This window comes from Elephas maximus, chromosome 6 (assembly GCF_024166365.1).
Source record: "Elephas maximus indicus isolate mEleMax1 chromosome 6, mEleMax1 primary haplotype, whole genome shotgun sequence".
Lineage (NCBI taxonomy): Eukaryota > Metazoa > Chordata > Mammalia > Proboscidea > Elephantidae > Elephas > Elephas maximus.
The window spans coordinates 39265809-39284142 of record NC_064824.1 but is presented as its reverse complement, the minus strand read 5'-3'; the positions used below and the strand labels follow the sequence as shown (position 1 = coordinate 39284142).

Sequence of the window (18334 nt, the reverse complement as noted above, 5' to 3'; positions counted from 1 at the left end):
AAAAGAAAAATGAACCAACACCGTCTGATAATGGAAGCAAAAGAAGTCTTGTATGTTAACGTTCAGGAATGGCTTGATCTAAGTCTTTATCTGAACACCAGTAAAAAGATACGTCCCCGTTCTTGATGGCCATGAATGAAGAAATGCCTTTCTACAGGGTTTATAAGATGGAAACAGTGAATATTCACACATGTTGCTGCTTAAGATAGCATTTAATGCTGCGGCAGCTCCCACTTTCAACCCCTATGTCTGCAGTTTACTGATTTGGGCTATTTAAACTCTTCATTAATGTCTATTCTAAACTGTCTAGTAGGATAGAGCATCCCTCTTATAAATAACATCAAAGCCACATTAAACTTTTGTGTTAGCTATTTGCTGGGTTGCACATTAGTCTTTTTAACCTTTAAAAAAGCACACTTCACTTGCCCCCCCACTCATTCTCACTAAGCCGTCTATTCAGGTAAATACACAGCCCACCTTTAAGAGATCTCACTCTGATGTTCAGGATGAGACAAAAAATCACTGAGACTAAGGAGTGTTTCTTCCCTAGCAAAGGTCTCCAGATTTCTCCTGTGAATGAGCAATTTTCTTGCTAACCACGTCTCCCCAAGTCTAAACTTTCCAGCTCTATGATATTTCCCATGTAGTACCGTAGCCTCTTTGAATTTTGAAAAGGCTTTGGTTTTACTAACCAAATAAAAATGATTATTTGGCGTCTAAAGAAAATGGTGCACACCATCAATAAAATACTATTGGAGTATCAATACTTGCTTTACTGTAAAATCTCCCTTTGGCATTTAGATAAACACAATCTTTAACGAGTAAATTCTCTTGTGCGTCTATAGTTTAGGGACAACTACATGTTTATATTGGAATTTCAAAATACTCCTCTGATGTGATACAGATAGGATAATTTTATATTGTGTTCCGAGTTCACAGTCATGTTAAAATATTTTTAGTTGAGCAAAATAAAAGAATGGAATTTATAAGTTAATGACAAAATTTAGAGTTGATTTGACTCCAGAACATGCTATCGTTTTTGTAATGAATGAATGAATTTTGTAATGAATTAAATCACTGTTAATATAATTATCAGGTTCTTGTGTTACTATATACTCTAGTAAGTCCATATTATAGTCACATAATCGTTATGCCAGTGAACAAATAATACTATACACAATGTATATTAAATAGCATGAGTTATATGCATATATATGGTCTCTAAGTGCTCTTAATTTTTCCCAGACAGATTAAATGTGTCTCTGTTACAACGAACCGTGCTACACGTGAACATGCACACATCTTCTTAATATACGTGTCCTCCCCCTTTTCCTAAGTTCAAAGTCTCCCCCCTTGACCTTGCCCCGTCCCCCTCCAGCTTCTGAAAATTCATATTCTTAGTTTAGCTTCAGCAGAAAACTTTAACAGGCTTGTTTGAATAAATATGCCAAAATACTTTACATTCTGTCAGTATCTAGTCAGAAAATTGTGCATGGAAAAAAGAGATGAAAAGAACTGAGACAGAAAGAAAACTAGTGCCATGGCAAGCTTTCAATACAGGATCTCTGAGCCAAGTTTTCTCGGTGGAATGACATATCCTCACTAAAATACCCCTTTTATATAATTATGCACTGAGCGCACATCACGAAAAGTAAGTTTTATTTTTGTTCCTTATCGAGGAATACATATTGCCCAGGCTAAGAATGGGGAAACAAAAGCGAAGATAATTATAGCTAATTTAACTCTGGAAAACTCTTATTCTCTAACAGTCCAGGATACAACCCCCCAAACTAAAGTTATGTAACAAGGTAATATCAACAATGAGAAACGGCATGATAAAATCCTGCCCAAAAGTGAAAAATGCTAATTTTGTCTCATTTAGCAGCTGGATACAGAAATGCTCATTAGTTTTAAGAGGGTTAATCCTTTTAACTTTTGCATATTGATATGCCAATTATGCCTAATTGTACAAGAGGCATCAGTCAAGGTAATAGTGCATAAACACATGAAAGTTATTAAGTACATCCCAACATGTAATAAAGTAGGTGTTAATTGGTAGCTGAGTTCTGCGGGCTATTGAGGTGGATAATTCATTGAGAGATGGATCACTTGTAATTTCTCTCCATAATTCCTTTTGCAGTCTCATGCTGTGATGTTTTCATGCTTGTCAAAAACAACTGCGGCATAGTGCCTTTTGTTAAACACAGCCAATAAAATATGTTAGGCATCATTAAATATACTTAACTTTTAAACTTTTTCAAAGGTACAGTTCTGACTTGATAATCCATTAGAGAGATCCCAATAATTTACTCGAACCGCTCTCTCAAGTTCATAGTTGAGGAACATTTTAGCTGGTTTAAAAGAAAGCCAGGCTGGCAGTGTTGTGCCTCCCAGCAGACAATACTTTTAAATGAGAAAGTAAGTGAGACAAAATGAATCTCTCATTAGTTATCTAAGGAAGCATTTCTCACTCTCAGTATATAATCACTGGCTTGCTAATGCTAGATTTGTCTACGACACCTGAAGAAAAAAATGATTAAAATAATATATTTCTCCAGCTCCTGAGATGGCTTGCAGGTTAATTTTGCGGTTGAAATTCGAGTAAAAAATCGGGAATAAATATAAGCGGTAACATGCTACTCAGCAAGTTTATCTCATTTAATAACTCAGTTAGGGAACTGAATATTTCATAGGCCCCTATGATATTAACAGAACACTCAATTAATAGCTCACATGTTTTTGCAGAGTGACTGGGGCTCACAGCCTGTCCCCAGCTAACCTATTTCTCGCTCTTGATCTCACTGTGAGAAAGAAAATAGATCTGGGGTCCAAAAGAGTGGCTAGCATTGCATAAATAATTTTGTAACATCCTATGGCCTCAGCTGCAAGTTACCACCATTATGGAGGAAAATTAACCAGAGGAGACTCATTGCAATCAGTGTGTTTCGTGGCTCAGGATGCTTGCAGGGGCCGGGACACAATTGGCAATAGAGTTCATCTCTAACTATTTTATTTCAAATCTTCCTAATGACACATTATCGGGACAAAATGACTTCCTCTCCAAGCCTTAAATAGCCACGCCACTTCCATCGTTGAAGCCTATCCAAATCAAATCTTAATTTCCAGAATCATATATTATTGGGAAATTTTAAAGAAGAGATTTTTCTTTTTCTTTCTTGCTCTCTCTCTTTTTTTTTTTTTTAAGGATGTTGTTTCCCACTTTATTCTTAGCTAATTTTAGCCTCTGGCTTTTCAAAGTGATGTACTGTATTTGGAAGTACAAACACCACATGCTAGCATAACCTCATTATTTTTATGACACTGAAGCATGGTAGTGGAGGCCCTTAAAATGAGTCAAAGGTACTCTTCAGTCTAGCTCCAAATCCATTTTATCACTCTGCATTAAGCCCAACTCTTCTCTGGCAACTGGGGATATTATTATGACTATAAGTAGGCAAGATAAAATGCATTACAAAAAGAGTTTTCTCATGCACATTAGGAAAACAAATAAAACAAGGCTAATTAGCTTTTTTCTTCAAAATTTTGCATGATAGGGAACTTAGGGTATTTGACTTACGGGTTCAGGGAGCTTCCCAGTATCAGTGAGGATCATGGATTTACTTTGGCTCAGTCTGTCGTGGTGGCTGTTGGCATTTTTGACTCTCATTTGCACTGCTCCTGTGCCTTGGCAGGTAGAACTCAGTGGTTCCACAGAGCTATCAGAATTTGTAGATTTCTGCATATTAAAGTGTTATCCTGATAAAATATAAAAGTACTATGTTATTCCAAACATATACTTATGCATGAAAAAAACTCTAAAACTCTTGGTGGAAAACATGTGTTTACTAACCAGTAAGAAATAAAAATTAATAAATAGAAGTCAATGAATAACAAAATAACTATTTTATAGCTGTTTTTATTAATCAGGGCATCTGTATATGGACAGTGCTATACATGCCAGATGACTTCACAAGTTGGTGGGCAGTGGGCAGAACACTCACAGTCTGTGTGGTTCCTAATCCCATCAAGAAACCTAATAGTACCACTGATCTATTGTCTCCCCCCACCCCCACACACACTACCACCAGTGTCCTTTTTTTTTTTGGTAAATAAAAATCTATATGCCTAAAGATCAAATTTAAGCGAGTAGACCAGCATCAAAGCAAAACAGATCTTGTTATCTATCCGGCATGTTGTCTCAGTCTCCTTAGCAGGATGCTCTGTGCTACCCCCTACCTCCACTCAGCATATTCGCAGGGGAGAAAATTAAAATTTTTTTGTCCACTGCCTTCTGACAACAGAAGCAGATTTGATAGCTTGTTTGGGCATAATATTTATGAAGAGTATGAAGAAAGAGAAAATCGACACAGTTGGTTTATTTGTTTGTTTTAATACAAGGAGTTTGATTTAGACAGGGAAATTCAGTGTGGGAAAATCTTAAAGGAGTAGTGGTGAGGAAAAAATAATTGGGAGAAAGAAAACAGAACTAAACTGTAGCGACATTGGTGGGTGAACTGGGAGGGCTCCCCAATCTATAACACTTTTCAAATGCCCCTCCTCACAAGCTCCTCAAATGAACACATTACCCAACTCTTTAAAAATAGTGTATTTGTGATACAAACACAGCTTCAAATCTTCTAGAAGCAGATACCATTTAGACTGAGTCTAGAAGTCTCACCTATGTAGACATTCCATAGCTGGCACTGGACATGTGTACACAAAATTGTATAAGACTGTGATCAGTCAGTTAAAGGAACTATTCTAAGCATAAAGAAAGATTACTTTTTTTTTTTTTTTTTTAAGAAGGATTACATTTTATAGAGCCAACTGTATTGGTACAGCTATGTTATTGGACAGACAATGAGACTAGAGTCATTATAATGATCAAATTAGACACTAAAATGATTAGAAAAGAAAGCATTTAAATAAGTAGAAAAATGTTACTTCATAATTGATACCATAAGGCAATTGAATAACAAATAGAAAGGAAGTTAATAGTTATTGAGTATTTACAATGTGACAGGTAATGTGCCCAGTGGTTTAATTCTTATAAAAACCCTATGAGATAGACATTAAGTCCACTCTTTATAGAGGAGAAAAACAAGGATCTGAGAGACTAATTAATTTGCCTAAGGACACAGGGCAGAAAGAAGTGAAGAGTGGGTATTTTATTCCAGAAGGGGAAACCCAGATGTCTATTAACAAGTAAATAGATAAACTAGTTTATCCACACGATTAAATGCTACTCAATAAAAAAAGGAGAACAGGCTATTGATACATGCAGACAAATTTATTATGATGAATGAAAGAAGCCAGGAAAATAAAATGTACATATTGTATGATTTTACTTACATAAAATTATTGAAAATGCAAACTAACCTATAGTGATAGAAAGCTGATCAACAAACGTCTAGGAATGAGGTGAAGGGAAGAATGAATTGCATTGAGCACAAGACAACTTTTGGAGGTGATGGATATATTCATTATCTTGATCATGGTGATGGTTTCACAGGTGTATACATGGAGCAAAAATAATCGTACATTTTAAATATTTTCATTTTATTGGACTTCAGTTATATCTTACAAAGTTGGTCCCAAGAAAATCATTTTAATAATTCTTTAACCAATTTATTTTACTTAAATTTTCCTTTTTGTGTGCCAACATGAGAGATGCATTATAAAAATTTATGTCTAATTGAGAATACAAGAGCTCTTTTAGTTAAGTAGGAAATGAAAATTTGAACTAATAAAAAGAGAGTCTCAAATCCCCTTTATTCCATAGAAGTATAGTGACAGCCACTCTGATGAGAAGATTTTAAAATGTGTTGAATCTAATCAACACTGTAGGCATAAGGGATTTTATCTTTGTATCTAACTAAAAAAAGTTCTAGATTATTATATAACTTAAAAAAATTAAACATAATTGTATGCAGATAATACAAATGATTATTTCTCCATATACCCCTGTTCCAATATGGGATAATGAATAAGTTTTTGTTGTATTCTATGTATTTGTTACCTATTATTCAGTCCATTAATTGTTCTTAGCCCAAGAGAAATCAACTGTTTCAAAATAACAAAGGCAACCTATGAATCTTTGACATCTATGATGGTTGTTGTTGTTAGCTGTCATTAAGTTGGCTCCTGACTCATGGCAACCATATGCACAACTGAACGAAAGCCTGCCCAGTCTTGCACCATCCCCATGATACGTTGCAGATCTACTGCTAACGGCATGAGTTTCCTCAAGGTATATTTACATGAATGTAACAGAGATGAATGAAGAAATGAAAATCCAGGAATTGTCTTGACATAATGAAGGTCTCAAATTCATGGTTAATAGCCTGGTTTAGTTGAAAGGGTCCAAGGTGGCTTCTAGGGGCAGCATTGTCTCTGATGGTCACTTTGAGATCTTTACAACTCACTTTCATCCTTGGGAAAAATTGATAGTGAGGGGCAGGGGCAGTAAAGAGAACTGCCGTGACCTGTAGGTTACTCTTCAGCTCTGATATGCAGAAAGTCTGGGAGCTCAAAAAGTATTACAGGATACTAAGGCAGATAAGCAACCATGCAAATGCTTTGATCTGAATTGATGCCCAATGGACTTGGGGGAAATCTATGACCTAACACATAAATCTTTTCTAGGAAAATTTGGGTACTCCTGTGAGTGCATTCAAGGCTTTGATCTTCCATACCATTCATTAGATTCAAACTTTTAGGTAGGTGCTGTTTGTAGTACTGATGGGCAGGTAATGCAGACTGAAGTTACTACCTTTTGACCAAGTACATTAAGTCACACTATTTACATAGCCTAGCCATATGGCATTTATAGGGCATCTTGCTTTTTCAGAGTTTGCACAAATTTCAGTGTCAAATCAAAATATGCATTCTTTTATTGATTTCACAATCAACCCATAATTTGCCTACTGATGTGTTACTGTCAAAAGATGAGATTACTTTAAAAGCCTCTTATCCAGCTTCCCCACCCCTGTATTCTCTGGGGCAGGCTGCAGAAAGCATTTTCAGAATCTTCCTTGTTGACAAGAACAGATAAATATAGAGAAACCAATGTTCATTGTGGTGGTTTACCAGGGAGGAGGGGAGGAAGAGAAAGTATGCTTTAGAACTTACAGACTTGTTACTTTTGGTGATGGGAAATGTGGCGCCAATGTGGAAGCTGTGAGCACAGTACAACCTTACTGAAGAGTGTTTGAGCACAAACAGAAAGGTAGAGACACAATTAAAGAGAGTGACAAATTGTGATAAACCCAACTAATGTGAACAATTTTGTGGAAATTTGTATACAATTTTGTCACAACAATAATAACTAAAAAATGTGTGTTTGGTTACATAGACATATATGTATGCATATATCTGTACAGGGGAAACCTGCTGGCATAGTGGTTAAGAGCTATGGCTGCTAACCAAAAAGGTCGGCAGTTCGAATCCACCAGGTGCTCCTTGGAAACCATATGGGGCAGTTCTACTCTGTCCTATAGGGACACTATGTGTCGGAATCGACTCGATGACAATGGGTTTGGTTTGGTTTTATATCTGTACAGAAAGGCATATATGAATATATAGATATGCATGTATAGATATAACTGTAGGCATAAGTATATACATGTTTAGATGTGCTGCATATATTTTCAAATATAAAATAAAGCACATGGGAACACAGTTACAGATACTTCCTAGACACAACCAAACACCTCACAGAATTGGTCTACTATGTTTGAAGGCTTAGGACCATAGTCTTAGGGGGCAACTCGGTCAATTGGCACAATATAGTCCATAAAGACAGTGTTCTACATCCTAGTTCGGTGAGTAGCATCTGGGGTCTTAAAAACTTGTGAGTGGCCATCTAAGATACAACTATTAGTCTTTACTCATCTGGAGCAAAAGAGAAAGAAGGAAACCAAAGACTCAAGAAGATACTAGTCTATAGAACCAATAGCCTACATGAGCAACTATATCACCTACCTTAAGACCGGAAGAACTAGATGGTGCCCGGCCAGCACTACCAACCATTCTGACCAAAGACTCAATAGGTGGTCCTGGTTAGAATGCAAGAAGAGTGTAGAACAAAACTCAAATTCCTAAAACGAGGCCAGACTTACTGGATCAGTAGAGACTAGATGAACCCCCAAGACTATCGCCCTGATATACCCTTTAAACTTGGAACTCAAACCACTCCCAGAGGTCACCTTTCAGCCAAATGAAAGATTGCCCATAAAATAAATAATATCACTGTGTACCTCAAAATAATCATCTAAATGAAACCAAATGGTAAACATTTACCCTAGACCAAAGATGAGAAGGCAAGGGGAACAGGGAAGCTAGATTAATGGAAAGAGAATAACCAGAACAGAACTAGTGAGAATGCTGATATATTGAGAAAAATGTATCCAATGTCAATGAACAGTATGTACAGAAACTGTTAAATAAGAACCTAATTTCCTGTGTAAACTTTTATCAAAAACACAATAAAATATTAAAAAAAAAAAATCTTCCTGCTTCAGATGTTTACGTCAGACTGATCTCTTTTCCTACCACAGTGTTGATGCTATTTCTCTTAATTTCCTCATCCATTCTCTCCTCTAGCCGCCACTTGCATTCCATTCAGACTCCACCCTCACCTTTTGTACTCACTGCACTCTCTTGGTCCATTCAGCTACCCTGGTAGTTTGTTCTACAATGCCATTCACTTGATACTATTCCATAATTGTTCTCATATTTGCAAACATTTGGGGGTCTCTAATTTTTTAGGGCATTGTATTTCTTTGAGGAGTAAGGAGAAAAAGAACAAAACCTCTTCTCAAAGATTTCTACTAGCAGGAAAAAAAAAATCATTTAACAATTACTGAGATTCTCCTAGATGCCAGGGACTATATTAGGATTTAGAGACAGCTTTCTTTCTTTCTTTTTTTTAAACCAAGTGCCTTAGAATTTGGTGAAGGCAATAGACACAAATCAATAATTAAATCAGAATAGAGTTGTGCCCAAGCGGGGAGAAGCTTAATAGCATCAAACTCCAGTGGAGGTAGGTAGAGAGAAGGTGACTCAACAAGAGGTCATGCTGCATCTAAATCAGGGTAGGCTGGGCATTTCGATCAAAGGACTCAGCAAGTTGCAGAGCCAAGTATAAAAATAACTGTCATATTACAAGGTGGATATCAGAATGTGTCATTAAAGGAAAACCAAAGTACCAGTGAAGTAGAAACAATAGATTTCATGAAGGAGGTGGCATTTGACATCTCTATGGGGCGGGTTTGAACATCTTGCTTCCCTGTCTGAATGACTGACTAAGAGTTCTATCTGTTTTACCCCCAACAGGGGCTAGCATTTCAGACACAGAGGAAACGAATGTGGGAAGAAGGCTTTCCTTGGCATAACACATAAATGTCCTCTATGAATGAATGGAGTGCAAGACAAAGAGTAGCAGGATCCCCCTGCAGGACAGAGGGAGGTGTGGGAGGAAGGACAGAGGATGAAAGGGGAAGGAAATCTGACAGGACTGAAATGACAGTTGTACTCATGGCCCTGATACTTGGAACTGCTGTGCTTGTGGGTACAGAGATGATTTATTCTCACTCATTCTGTTAGGAGTCTTTCATACCAAGTGAACAGAGTTGTTTCTGGGCCACATTTTGCAAATTGTATTCAGATCTCACCTACAGTCCATTCTTTACCTTCTTTTGACTTCCCATTTTTCCCTCATGTACCTCCCAGCACTCTTTTTCCTCTACCTACCCCCAAGCACCCTGTGATCTTTTTCATAATTTGGCTGCCAAAGTCTCCCATTGTGGTACCTACTCAGGCCTCAACTCCTTCAGAGCCAAAAGTTCTGAAATTTCCATCATCTATTCTTCTTTCCCTGTCTTTTAAGAATATAAAAAAAAAAAAAATTTTTTTTTGTTTTTGTTTTAAGAATATACATCCTCTAAATTCATCTCTTAGATGTATATGGGGGTGACTGGATGGGTGGTGGTGGTAAAACATAGACTAACACAACATTGTAAATCGTTAATCGGGCTTCTACTTAACTCTCAGAGAAGTATCTACCTGAATATCAAATTGAAAATGCTTCTGGGTATGTAGGAGAAATATCTTGGAGAAGAGCTTTGTTTAGTACACTCTGTGTATTCCCTTAAATAAATTCGGGGGGTGGGGAGGAGCAGCATTTTTGACTAGGGATAGGATATTAGCATTGCACTGTAGTAAATGGTGCCCCTTATAATTGTGCAATGTGAAGGGCTTACCATGGTGGCCTTATTTTTGAGTTTTTAACAAAAGAAGTTTCCAGGGGAACAAATTCCATTGTAAAGCTTGGGCAACTTCAAGTCAAAAGAATCACTCATATTCTAGTGTCTATCATGACTTGGCTGCTGGCATCTCTAGTGGCTGTGATTCCAGGAAAATATGCATTAATTTCAGGGAATTTATTTCAATAAAGGGATGAAGAGGTCCAATTTTATGAGTTTTTTTGTATTATTACTATTCCAGGAATATTCATAGGGATATTAAATCACATTCTGTTGTTCCACCCATGATTTCATTCCTCATTAACCCTCAGTACTCTAGATTTGGTAAAGCAGAATGTAAAATCGATAATATTTGTTTATGCTTCTTTCTATATAACTTAGTAACACCAATCATTTTATTAACTATAAGTCAATTCAACTTTAAGTTTTATTTGATCTTACACTGCATGCCTATTCAGTATTACATTTGTTCTTCCTCTAATACGTCATTCACTCTTTATTGTTTTTATTAGCAAAAACATTAATACCTCATGCATTTATGTGTTTACAGGAAGCAAACAGATCCTTGGCCAGTGACTAATGAAAATATCCAAGACATTGGTTCATTTCATATGTATCTAAAATATCCATTGATTTTATAAAACCCATCCAAATAAATATCCCTGAGTTAGAAATTGAAATGTAAATCACTTAAAATTGGCTTCTCGATTTCTCTAGACTTCCTGATTTTATATGTACCAAGAGAAGAGCAAGAATAGCTTGTGATATTGCACTAGTTCCACTTTCAATACTATTTTAAAAACAGGAAGCTTTGATGAGAACACACTTCGTAAGAGCCACACACACTGTGGCTCTGCTCAGCAGGCTTGATTAAGTGGTATTCTGGTCCCAATTTCCCAGCTCACATTGTAAATACTCAAGCAAGAGTGAATGCAATATTTCATCTAATCACAAATTTCATAGCTGTTCCACCAATTATTTGTTGCACTCTCTTAATTATACTGAGGCTCAGCAGCTTGCCCTTTTGAGTCAGAAAGTGTGTTTTTGACACTTATTTCTCATCAAGAGTGTTAAAAGTATATTAAGATTTTTTTCAAGCCAGGGAAAACTGAATAGATACCATGAAGGAATGTCCATGTTACAGAGAAGAAAAAATTGAGGATCAGGGAGACCAAGTGTCTTTCCCAAGGTGCCACAGATTGTGTAAAGTCATCGCAGCAGAGAACCCAGGGCCTATATCCACAAATCATTGGTATTTTCACTGACCCAAAGTCAAGTAGACACTATTGATGGAAAAATAAAGTAACAAAAATTCTGAAGAGTATCTGTCAGAGATCAGGGACACAAAATGTTAATGAATAAATAAAATACTCAGTTGCCAACTCATGGTGATCCCATGTGTGTCAGAGTAGAACTGTGCTCCATAGGGTTTTCAGTGGCTGACTTCTCAGAAGTAGGGTCACCAGGTCTTTCTCCTGAGGCACCTCCGCATGTACTCAAACCTTCATCCTTTCAGTGAGCAGCCGATAAAAAAAAGTATTGCTGCCCAGTCAATTCCAACTCACAGCGACCCTATAAGACAGAGTAGAACTGCCCCACAGAGTTTCCAAGGAGCGCCTGGTGGATTGTACTGCCAACTTTTTGGTGAGCAGCCGTAGCACTTAACCACTATGCCACCAGGGTTTCTGAGCAGCTGAAAATGCAACTGTATTAGGTACACATCATGTGGATTTTTCTATTTAAATGTTTATGAATGTTCTTTTGCTTCCTGACAGAACAACAGAGGCTAAGTAAAGTTTTGTTGGATAAATAAGTGGAAAACAAACATGAGTCTAGTTAATGCCAGTGTACATAGCCCAGCAAAGCATTACCAATAGGAAGATGTTTTTAACCAATTTAATTTCGTATTTTTAAAAATATGAATAAAAATGTGTATAACTCACTCTGACCAGAGTTTCTAAGAGCCAATGAACTATGGATATTTCATGACAATTTAGAGACAAAAGGAATGCTTTCGAGACCTCCTGAGGCCAACTCTATAATTGCAGATCCACAGCTATACATGAATTTTCAAAAATCTGAATACCCTAGTTCCCTTTCAGAACAACCCCTACTTTTTCTTTTTCATTAAAAAAAAAAAAAAAATCAGTTTATCTTTGTCTTAGAATTTAACAGGATTATTTGTTCTAAGAATAGAGAAAATCTCCTCTAAGTTTTAAATTTCTTTAGGTGGTTGATGTTCTTTATAAAAATGGAAGAACTTTCTTGCCTGACAAGGGTTACTACTGAGGCTTTTGTGAGGAAAATCATCTCTGAGCCAAGCACTGAGTGTACCCCAATGAATTCTCATTCTGTAGGGTGTTAACTTGGGTTTTCACTGTGTAACAAATGGACTGTATGGTTACCCAACCACCAAGGGCCACAGGTTCCTCTGCCTAAAGGTATAGGAGGTAAGCTCAGTGACACTCTGTCCCCTCTTTTCTCAGCATGTGTGGGAAGAGCTGTTTCTCCAGGTCCACTAAGAGTACGTGGCAGCTCCACAGACAAATATTATTTCTCTGAGAAATGCATTTCTATCCCCTGGAAAGACCTTATGTTGCTCTGTGGTAGAACAAGTTCTGTTTGCTCCTCTGTGAAAATGACTTGTGGCCATGGCAGCTCCAGTAATGTGTGGCACAACCTTTGTGTTACACTTCCTTGACAGGTCAGTAATTAACGTGCTTTGCAATTGTTTGTCCTCTCCACCACAGCAGCCATTTACCAAAATAACATTTTAATTTCAATTTCCTTCCAGTTCACTTTCTTTTTCTCCCTGTGGCTTCTACATCTCTATTAAGTCTAATTTCCCCAGACCACTTCCATAAGCTGAGAGAGTACAATAAAACTCAGTTTCAAAAATGTCAAATGTAATGAGAAAAGAAGATCACAGTAAAAGAATTTGACCATAGCCACCCCATTGGGTGCCATTGTCTTAAACTGGGCAGGTATAATATACAGGAATTGTGATAATAAGGCTTTGTATTTACTTAACTTTATAACAGGGAATCTGGGGAGTATGCAGCATTTCCTGACAAAGTCTGGCAAGTCAGCTACATGAGCACATTGTATGTGGGTACCCGAAATGGTGAAAATAAGAAGTAATATATGATTTGTAATTAGAATAGTTCCCATCTAAAATTATGTGGAAGGTAACCTTTATCATTTTAGCTCTTGGTGTCCCCTCACTATCTCTCATCCCCTGGGCACCTTTGCCTCCTAGACTCCCTCCTACTCAGCACAAAACAAGCATTTTACGTTTCAAATATGTGTTGAGCATCCACTCTGAGAAATAGACTTGCTAGGTCCCACTGGTCCTACAAAAACTATTAAGACCTCTATGGTCACCATACTCTAGTGGCTGAGTTAGACTCAAGCATGCTTGCCTAAGATGCATGCACAAAGTCTGATAAGGTGCAATGAGGGGCCATTTCAATGTAATAGAGATATTTGGCCTAGATGTTGTATGATAAATAGAACTCCAAAAGGCAGAGAAGGAATCTCAAGAGCAGTATGGCTGAGAGTACAAGATTTAAGGAAAAGAGGAGTGAAAATCCATAGCAAATGGTAGAGTACACGTGGCTACATCAGAAGGCTAGAGAGATGTTAGTTAGGGATGGACTAGGAGAAACTTGCAGTTCCTGTTAAAGAATTTGGGATTTGTCTTATAAGTCCTGGGGGGACTTCCTTGATGCCTTTGTTGAAGGCACTGTCCTCACTCATTAAACTCCGTGAAAGAGTCCTGCAAGAATGAATCCTCAGCCACTAAGGTTGCAAAATGAATTCTCATGCGTTCTGATGCATTCACATGAGAAGCTTCTTGACACATTGTTGTCAAGTCGATTCGGACTCATAGCGACCCTATAGGACAGAGTAGAACTGCCCCATGAGGTTTCAAAGGAGCAGCTGTGGAATTTGAAATGCCAGCCTTTTGGTTAGCAGCTAAACACTTAACCACTTTGTCAACGGGCCTCTTAATTACATTTAAATCAGAATAAATATCACATCTATCTGAAAAAAGCTAATATGACAAGAGCCTCTAGTCATCTAACAAAAACATAGTCCAGAATTTTAGGAACTTAGCCTTTAACATCCAGGTACGTATTTAATACCACTTCTCATCAATCAGGAACCCCTGGTGGTGTAGTGGTTAGGTGCTAAGGCTGCTAACCAAAGGGTCGGCAGTTGGAATCTGCCAGGCGCCCCTTGAAAACTCTATGGGGCAGCTCTACTCTGTCCTATAGGGTCGCTGTGAGTCGGAATCGACTCGACAAGGGACTGGGTTTGGTTTTGGTTCTCATCAATCACATGAAAAGAAAGGTAAAAAACCTCATAAACCAAAAACAAAACCCAGTGCCGTCGAGTCGATTCCGACTCATAGCGACCCTATAGGACAGAATAGAACTGCCCCATAGAGTTTCCCAGGAGCGCCTGGCGGATTCGAACTGCCGACTCTTTGGTTAGCGGCCGTAGCACTTAACCACTATGCCACCTGATAGGAGTATAAAACAAATATCCAAGGAAAAGAGTAACAAGGGTACCATTACGCTTAATTAAGGAGATAGAAGAAAAATGAAGTTAAGATTAGTGAAACTGCATCTGAGTTTTCCTTGGTGAGCAGGTGGATACTAAGAAATTCCAGATGCAAATAGAAACAAAATGCCTGGGCCATTGTAATTAAATTTAGAAAGCATATGAAATTTGATGACATGGCGATCTCCTTAGATACAGAGGAGAACCATAAGGAGCATAAATAATGCCATCTTCTGTTTCCTCCGTCAGTTTTGACCTAATCTAGCAAAAAATGCTGAGCCATTGTCCGCCTCTTGCATAAAAGAATCAATTAAGGGAAAACAGGGTGACTATCCTTGGGCACTGATGATGAAATGTCATTAAGAGGAAAACATCAGCCGTAGAGCAAGTTGCGCAGCAGCCACAGTATTGACAAACACTGGCCAAACAAGCAGGGTCTCAGGCGCTCTCGGAGACAAGCCTAATTCTCTGATCTTTGTTGGAAGAGAATCAGATGCAAAAAGCACATTTCAACCAGCAACTGCTTCAGTTTCCTGGGGTGTCTTGTCCTTCTATAGTGTTTTTTCGTAAAGGACTTGAGTCAGTCACAGAGCCCTTTTATCAGCAGATCTAATCACCCACTGGCTGCAGTACACCAGGCTCTCTGTAGCTCTATCTTGGGTTAAAATACGGGGAAGACACGCATTGCATAATTAGTGCTTGATTGTAATGAGCAGAAACCAGTAATTGACAGTAGTCAAATATGGCCGACGTTTGTTTTATTTAGCAAATTTGTTATTGTATCAGATTAGCCTTTTTCTAATGTTCTTGTCTCGACGCTCTGAATTGATTGGATTGGATTTCAATGCCAAAAGGTTTTGACATTTGAGGACAGGACAGTGATTTTGTAGTCCATTGTTGTGAAGGACAATGACTACACTGTTAGAAAAAATATTTCAGAGTATCAGTTTTTCTCCTTGACAGATGAAGCCTCAATTATTTATGAATGAAATACATTTTCAATAACCCATGTGTGCATATTTGTGTGAGTGCATTTGTGTATAAAGTTCAATGAACCATAAAAAAACTGAACATGCTGGTGTAGCCACACCCAAACAGGAAACACACCACTATCAGCACTCCAGAAGCCCCTGTCACTACCCACCCTAAACCCCATCAAGGGTAACCAGTATGGTTGCCTTAGTTTTGTCTATTTTTAGGACCTTATATAAATGGAAACCTATATACATAGGGTCGCTATGAGTCAGAATCAACTCAACAGCAGTGGGCTTGGGTTTTTTTGGTTTTATAGTACGTACTCTTTTGTGCTGGGAGCGGGGCGGGGGGAAGGCAGGCTTATTTCACCCAGATTTTTGTTTGTGTAATTGTAGGATCATTCACTCTCATTGCTGTGTGATTCTTTTATGATGTGCCTATTCAAGGCTTTTGCTCATATTTCAGTTAGGTTGTCTATGTTTCCTTATTGATCTGTAGGAGTTGTTTATATATTCTAGATACAAGTCTTCTTTTTTTTTTTTTTTAATACATCTTCCAATAATTATCTTTTCCCACTTAGGGGTTACTTTTTTTATAATCTTAATAGTATCTTTTCATTAGTAGAAGTTATTAATGTTAACATTGTCCTATTTACCTTTTTTTTTTTTTTAACAATGAGTGCCTTTTTGTCCTTTTACAAAATCTTGCCTACTCTAGGACACAAAGCTGCTCTTACGTTTTTTCCATAAAAGAATGATTTTGTTTGGTTTTATGAATTCATGTGGTAATAATTTTTGCATTTGGTATGATGTGGGGATAATTTCCTTTCTATACAGATATTTCATATTTTTTAATTGGAAGGTCCCATCATCTCCCATCATTTATCCAAGTGAGAAAAAACAAGAACCTGGCATTAGGCTGTCTATATGAAGTGAACAGATACTGGAGAACTCCCTCCTTGCCACAAGAGTTGAGAAGAACTACAGTTTGAAAGATAATAGTAGTGTACAGTAATTACATAGATCTCTGGTCACCACTGTATAAACAATGGCAAAAAGGGTCCCAAGTTGAAGTAGGAAGATTTATCCAACAAGAGGGCAGAAAACAACCAGGTCACATGACTTAAGTCGGAAGTTTTTGACTGAGAGTTTCAAGCCTGGTCTTTGAAGATCCTTCAGTGTACTACATTCACTTTATATTTCAAAACATATCTTTTTCTTTCTAGAGTGAATATAACCGAAGGCTCTTTTGAAGGCTTAGACTCTTGAAGAGCTTCACCTGCATCAAAAGAAACCTCAATTCAAGAGTTTTGGGGGGCTTGTTGTTATTAGGTGCTACCAAGTAGGCTCCAACTCACAGCAACATTAAGTGTAACAGAACGGGATGTTGCCCTCTCAACTGTGCCACCCTCACAACCATGGCTGTGCTTGAGCCCATCATTGCAGCCACTGTGTCAATCCATTTTGGGGGCTAGATTTTCATTTAAACAGTTTTTTTTTTTTGGCTTCTCTGTCCTAAAAGTAGAATTCCCGGAACTCTCTTTTCAGGAGGTGGTGGGGAGAGGAGAAGTTTAGATGAGATAACTGCCTAACTAGGTTTCAGTTAACTGAATGTTAATATAATTTGAATTAGTTATGTAGCAAATTATTATTTTCATTTAGGATCCTCACAATAAGCAAAATATATGATTCGGGCTTGGGCAAATTGAAGTCAAAAGAAAAAGTATAAATATTTAGAGCCTTAATATGGTTATAAGGATTATCTATTTAAGTAAAAAGTTATTAAACATTCTTGTTCTTTCTCTCTATCTTATCTTTAGGAAGCCCTGGTGGCACAATTGTTCAGTTCTCGGTAAGGCTGCTAACAGGAAAGTCTGAGGTTCAAACCCACCACCCAGTCAGGGGTCAGGGAAGACCTGGTGATCTGCTCCCATAAAGATTATAGCTTAGGAAATCTATTCTTTCATATAGAGTCATTATGAGTCAAAATCAACTCAATGGCACAAAATCAACAACAAAATCTTATCTTTATTTACTTATATTCTTCATCACCGACTACTTCTGAGACTATAATAGATAATAATATGTGTGATGAAATAGGTTATGCAACCACACCCAAGCTGCATTTCCCCTTCTTGCTTACCGGTAGACTTTGTGTGTGAACTTAGTCTCTACTGCTATCACTACCCCAAGTATAAAATGCTTTCTTTTCTTTTATTTCCCCTACAACATTACATCCATAAAAGTGTGGATATTCTAGTGCATAACCTAAATCACGTGACTTGTAAAATAACAGGCAAAGGAAGGATATTATATTCATTGTTACTTCCAAGGGTGAAACTTTTGGAGACATCTTTTAATGGATAAAGAAAATGCTATGGGGAGAGTGTTCAGCAGAAGAAAGCTTGTTCTTTCAAGTTAGGACAATGAACCCACTCACAAAAGCTTGACAAACTAAAAAAGAAAAAAAAAAGTTTTTTTTTTTTTTACAAGGACCTAATTTTTTAAAGCTATACATAAATGGAT

General features: G+C 37.5%; 1 protein-coding gene across 1 annotated transcript in view; it reads right to left on the bottom strand.

Moving 5' to 3' along the window:
- Positions 1-18334, bottom strand: part of ARHGAP15 (Rho GTPase activating protein 15) — a 710489-nt gene that overhangs the window by 676894 nt on the left and 15261 nt on the right. Inside the window, exon 2 of the mRNA XM_049887125.1 lies at positions 3578-3756. Coding sequence (XP_049743082.1) covers positions 3578-3742 — 165 coding nt within the window. The 5' untranslated portion in view covers positions 3743-3756. The remainder of the gene's footprint in view (positions 1-3577; positions 3757-18334) is intronic.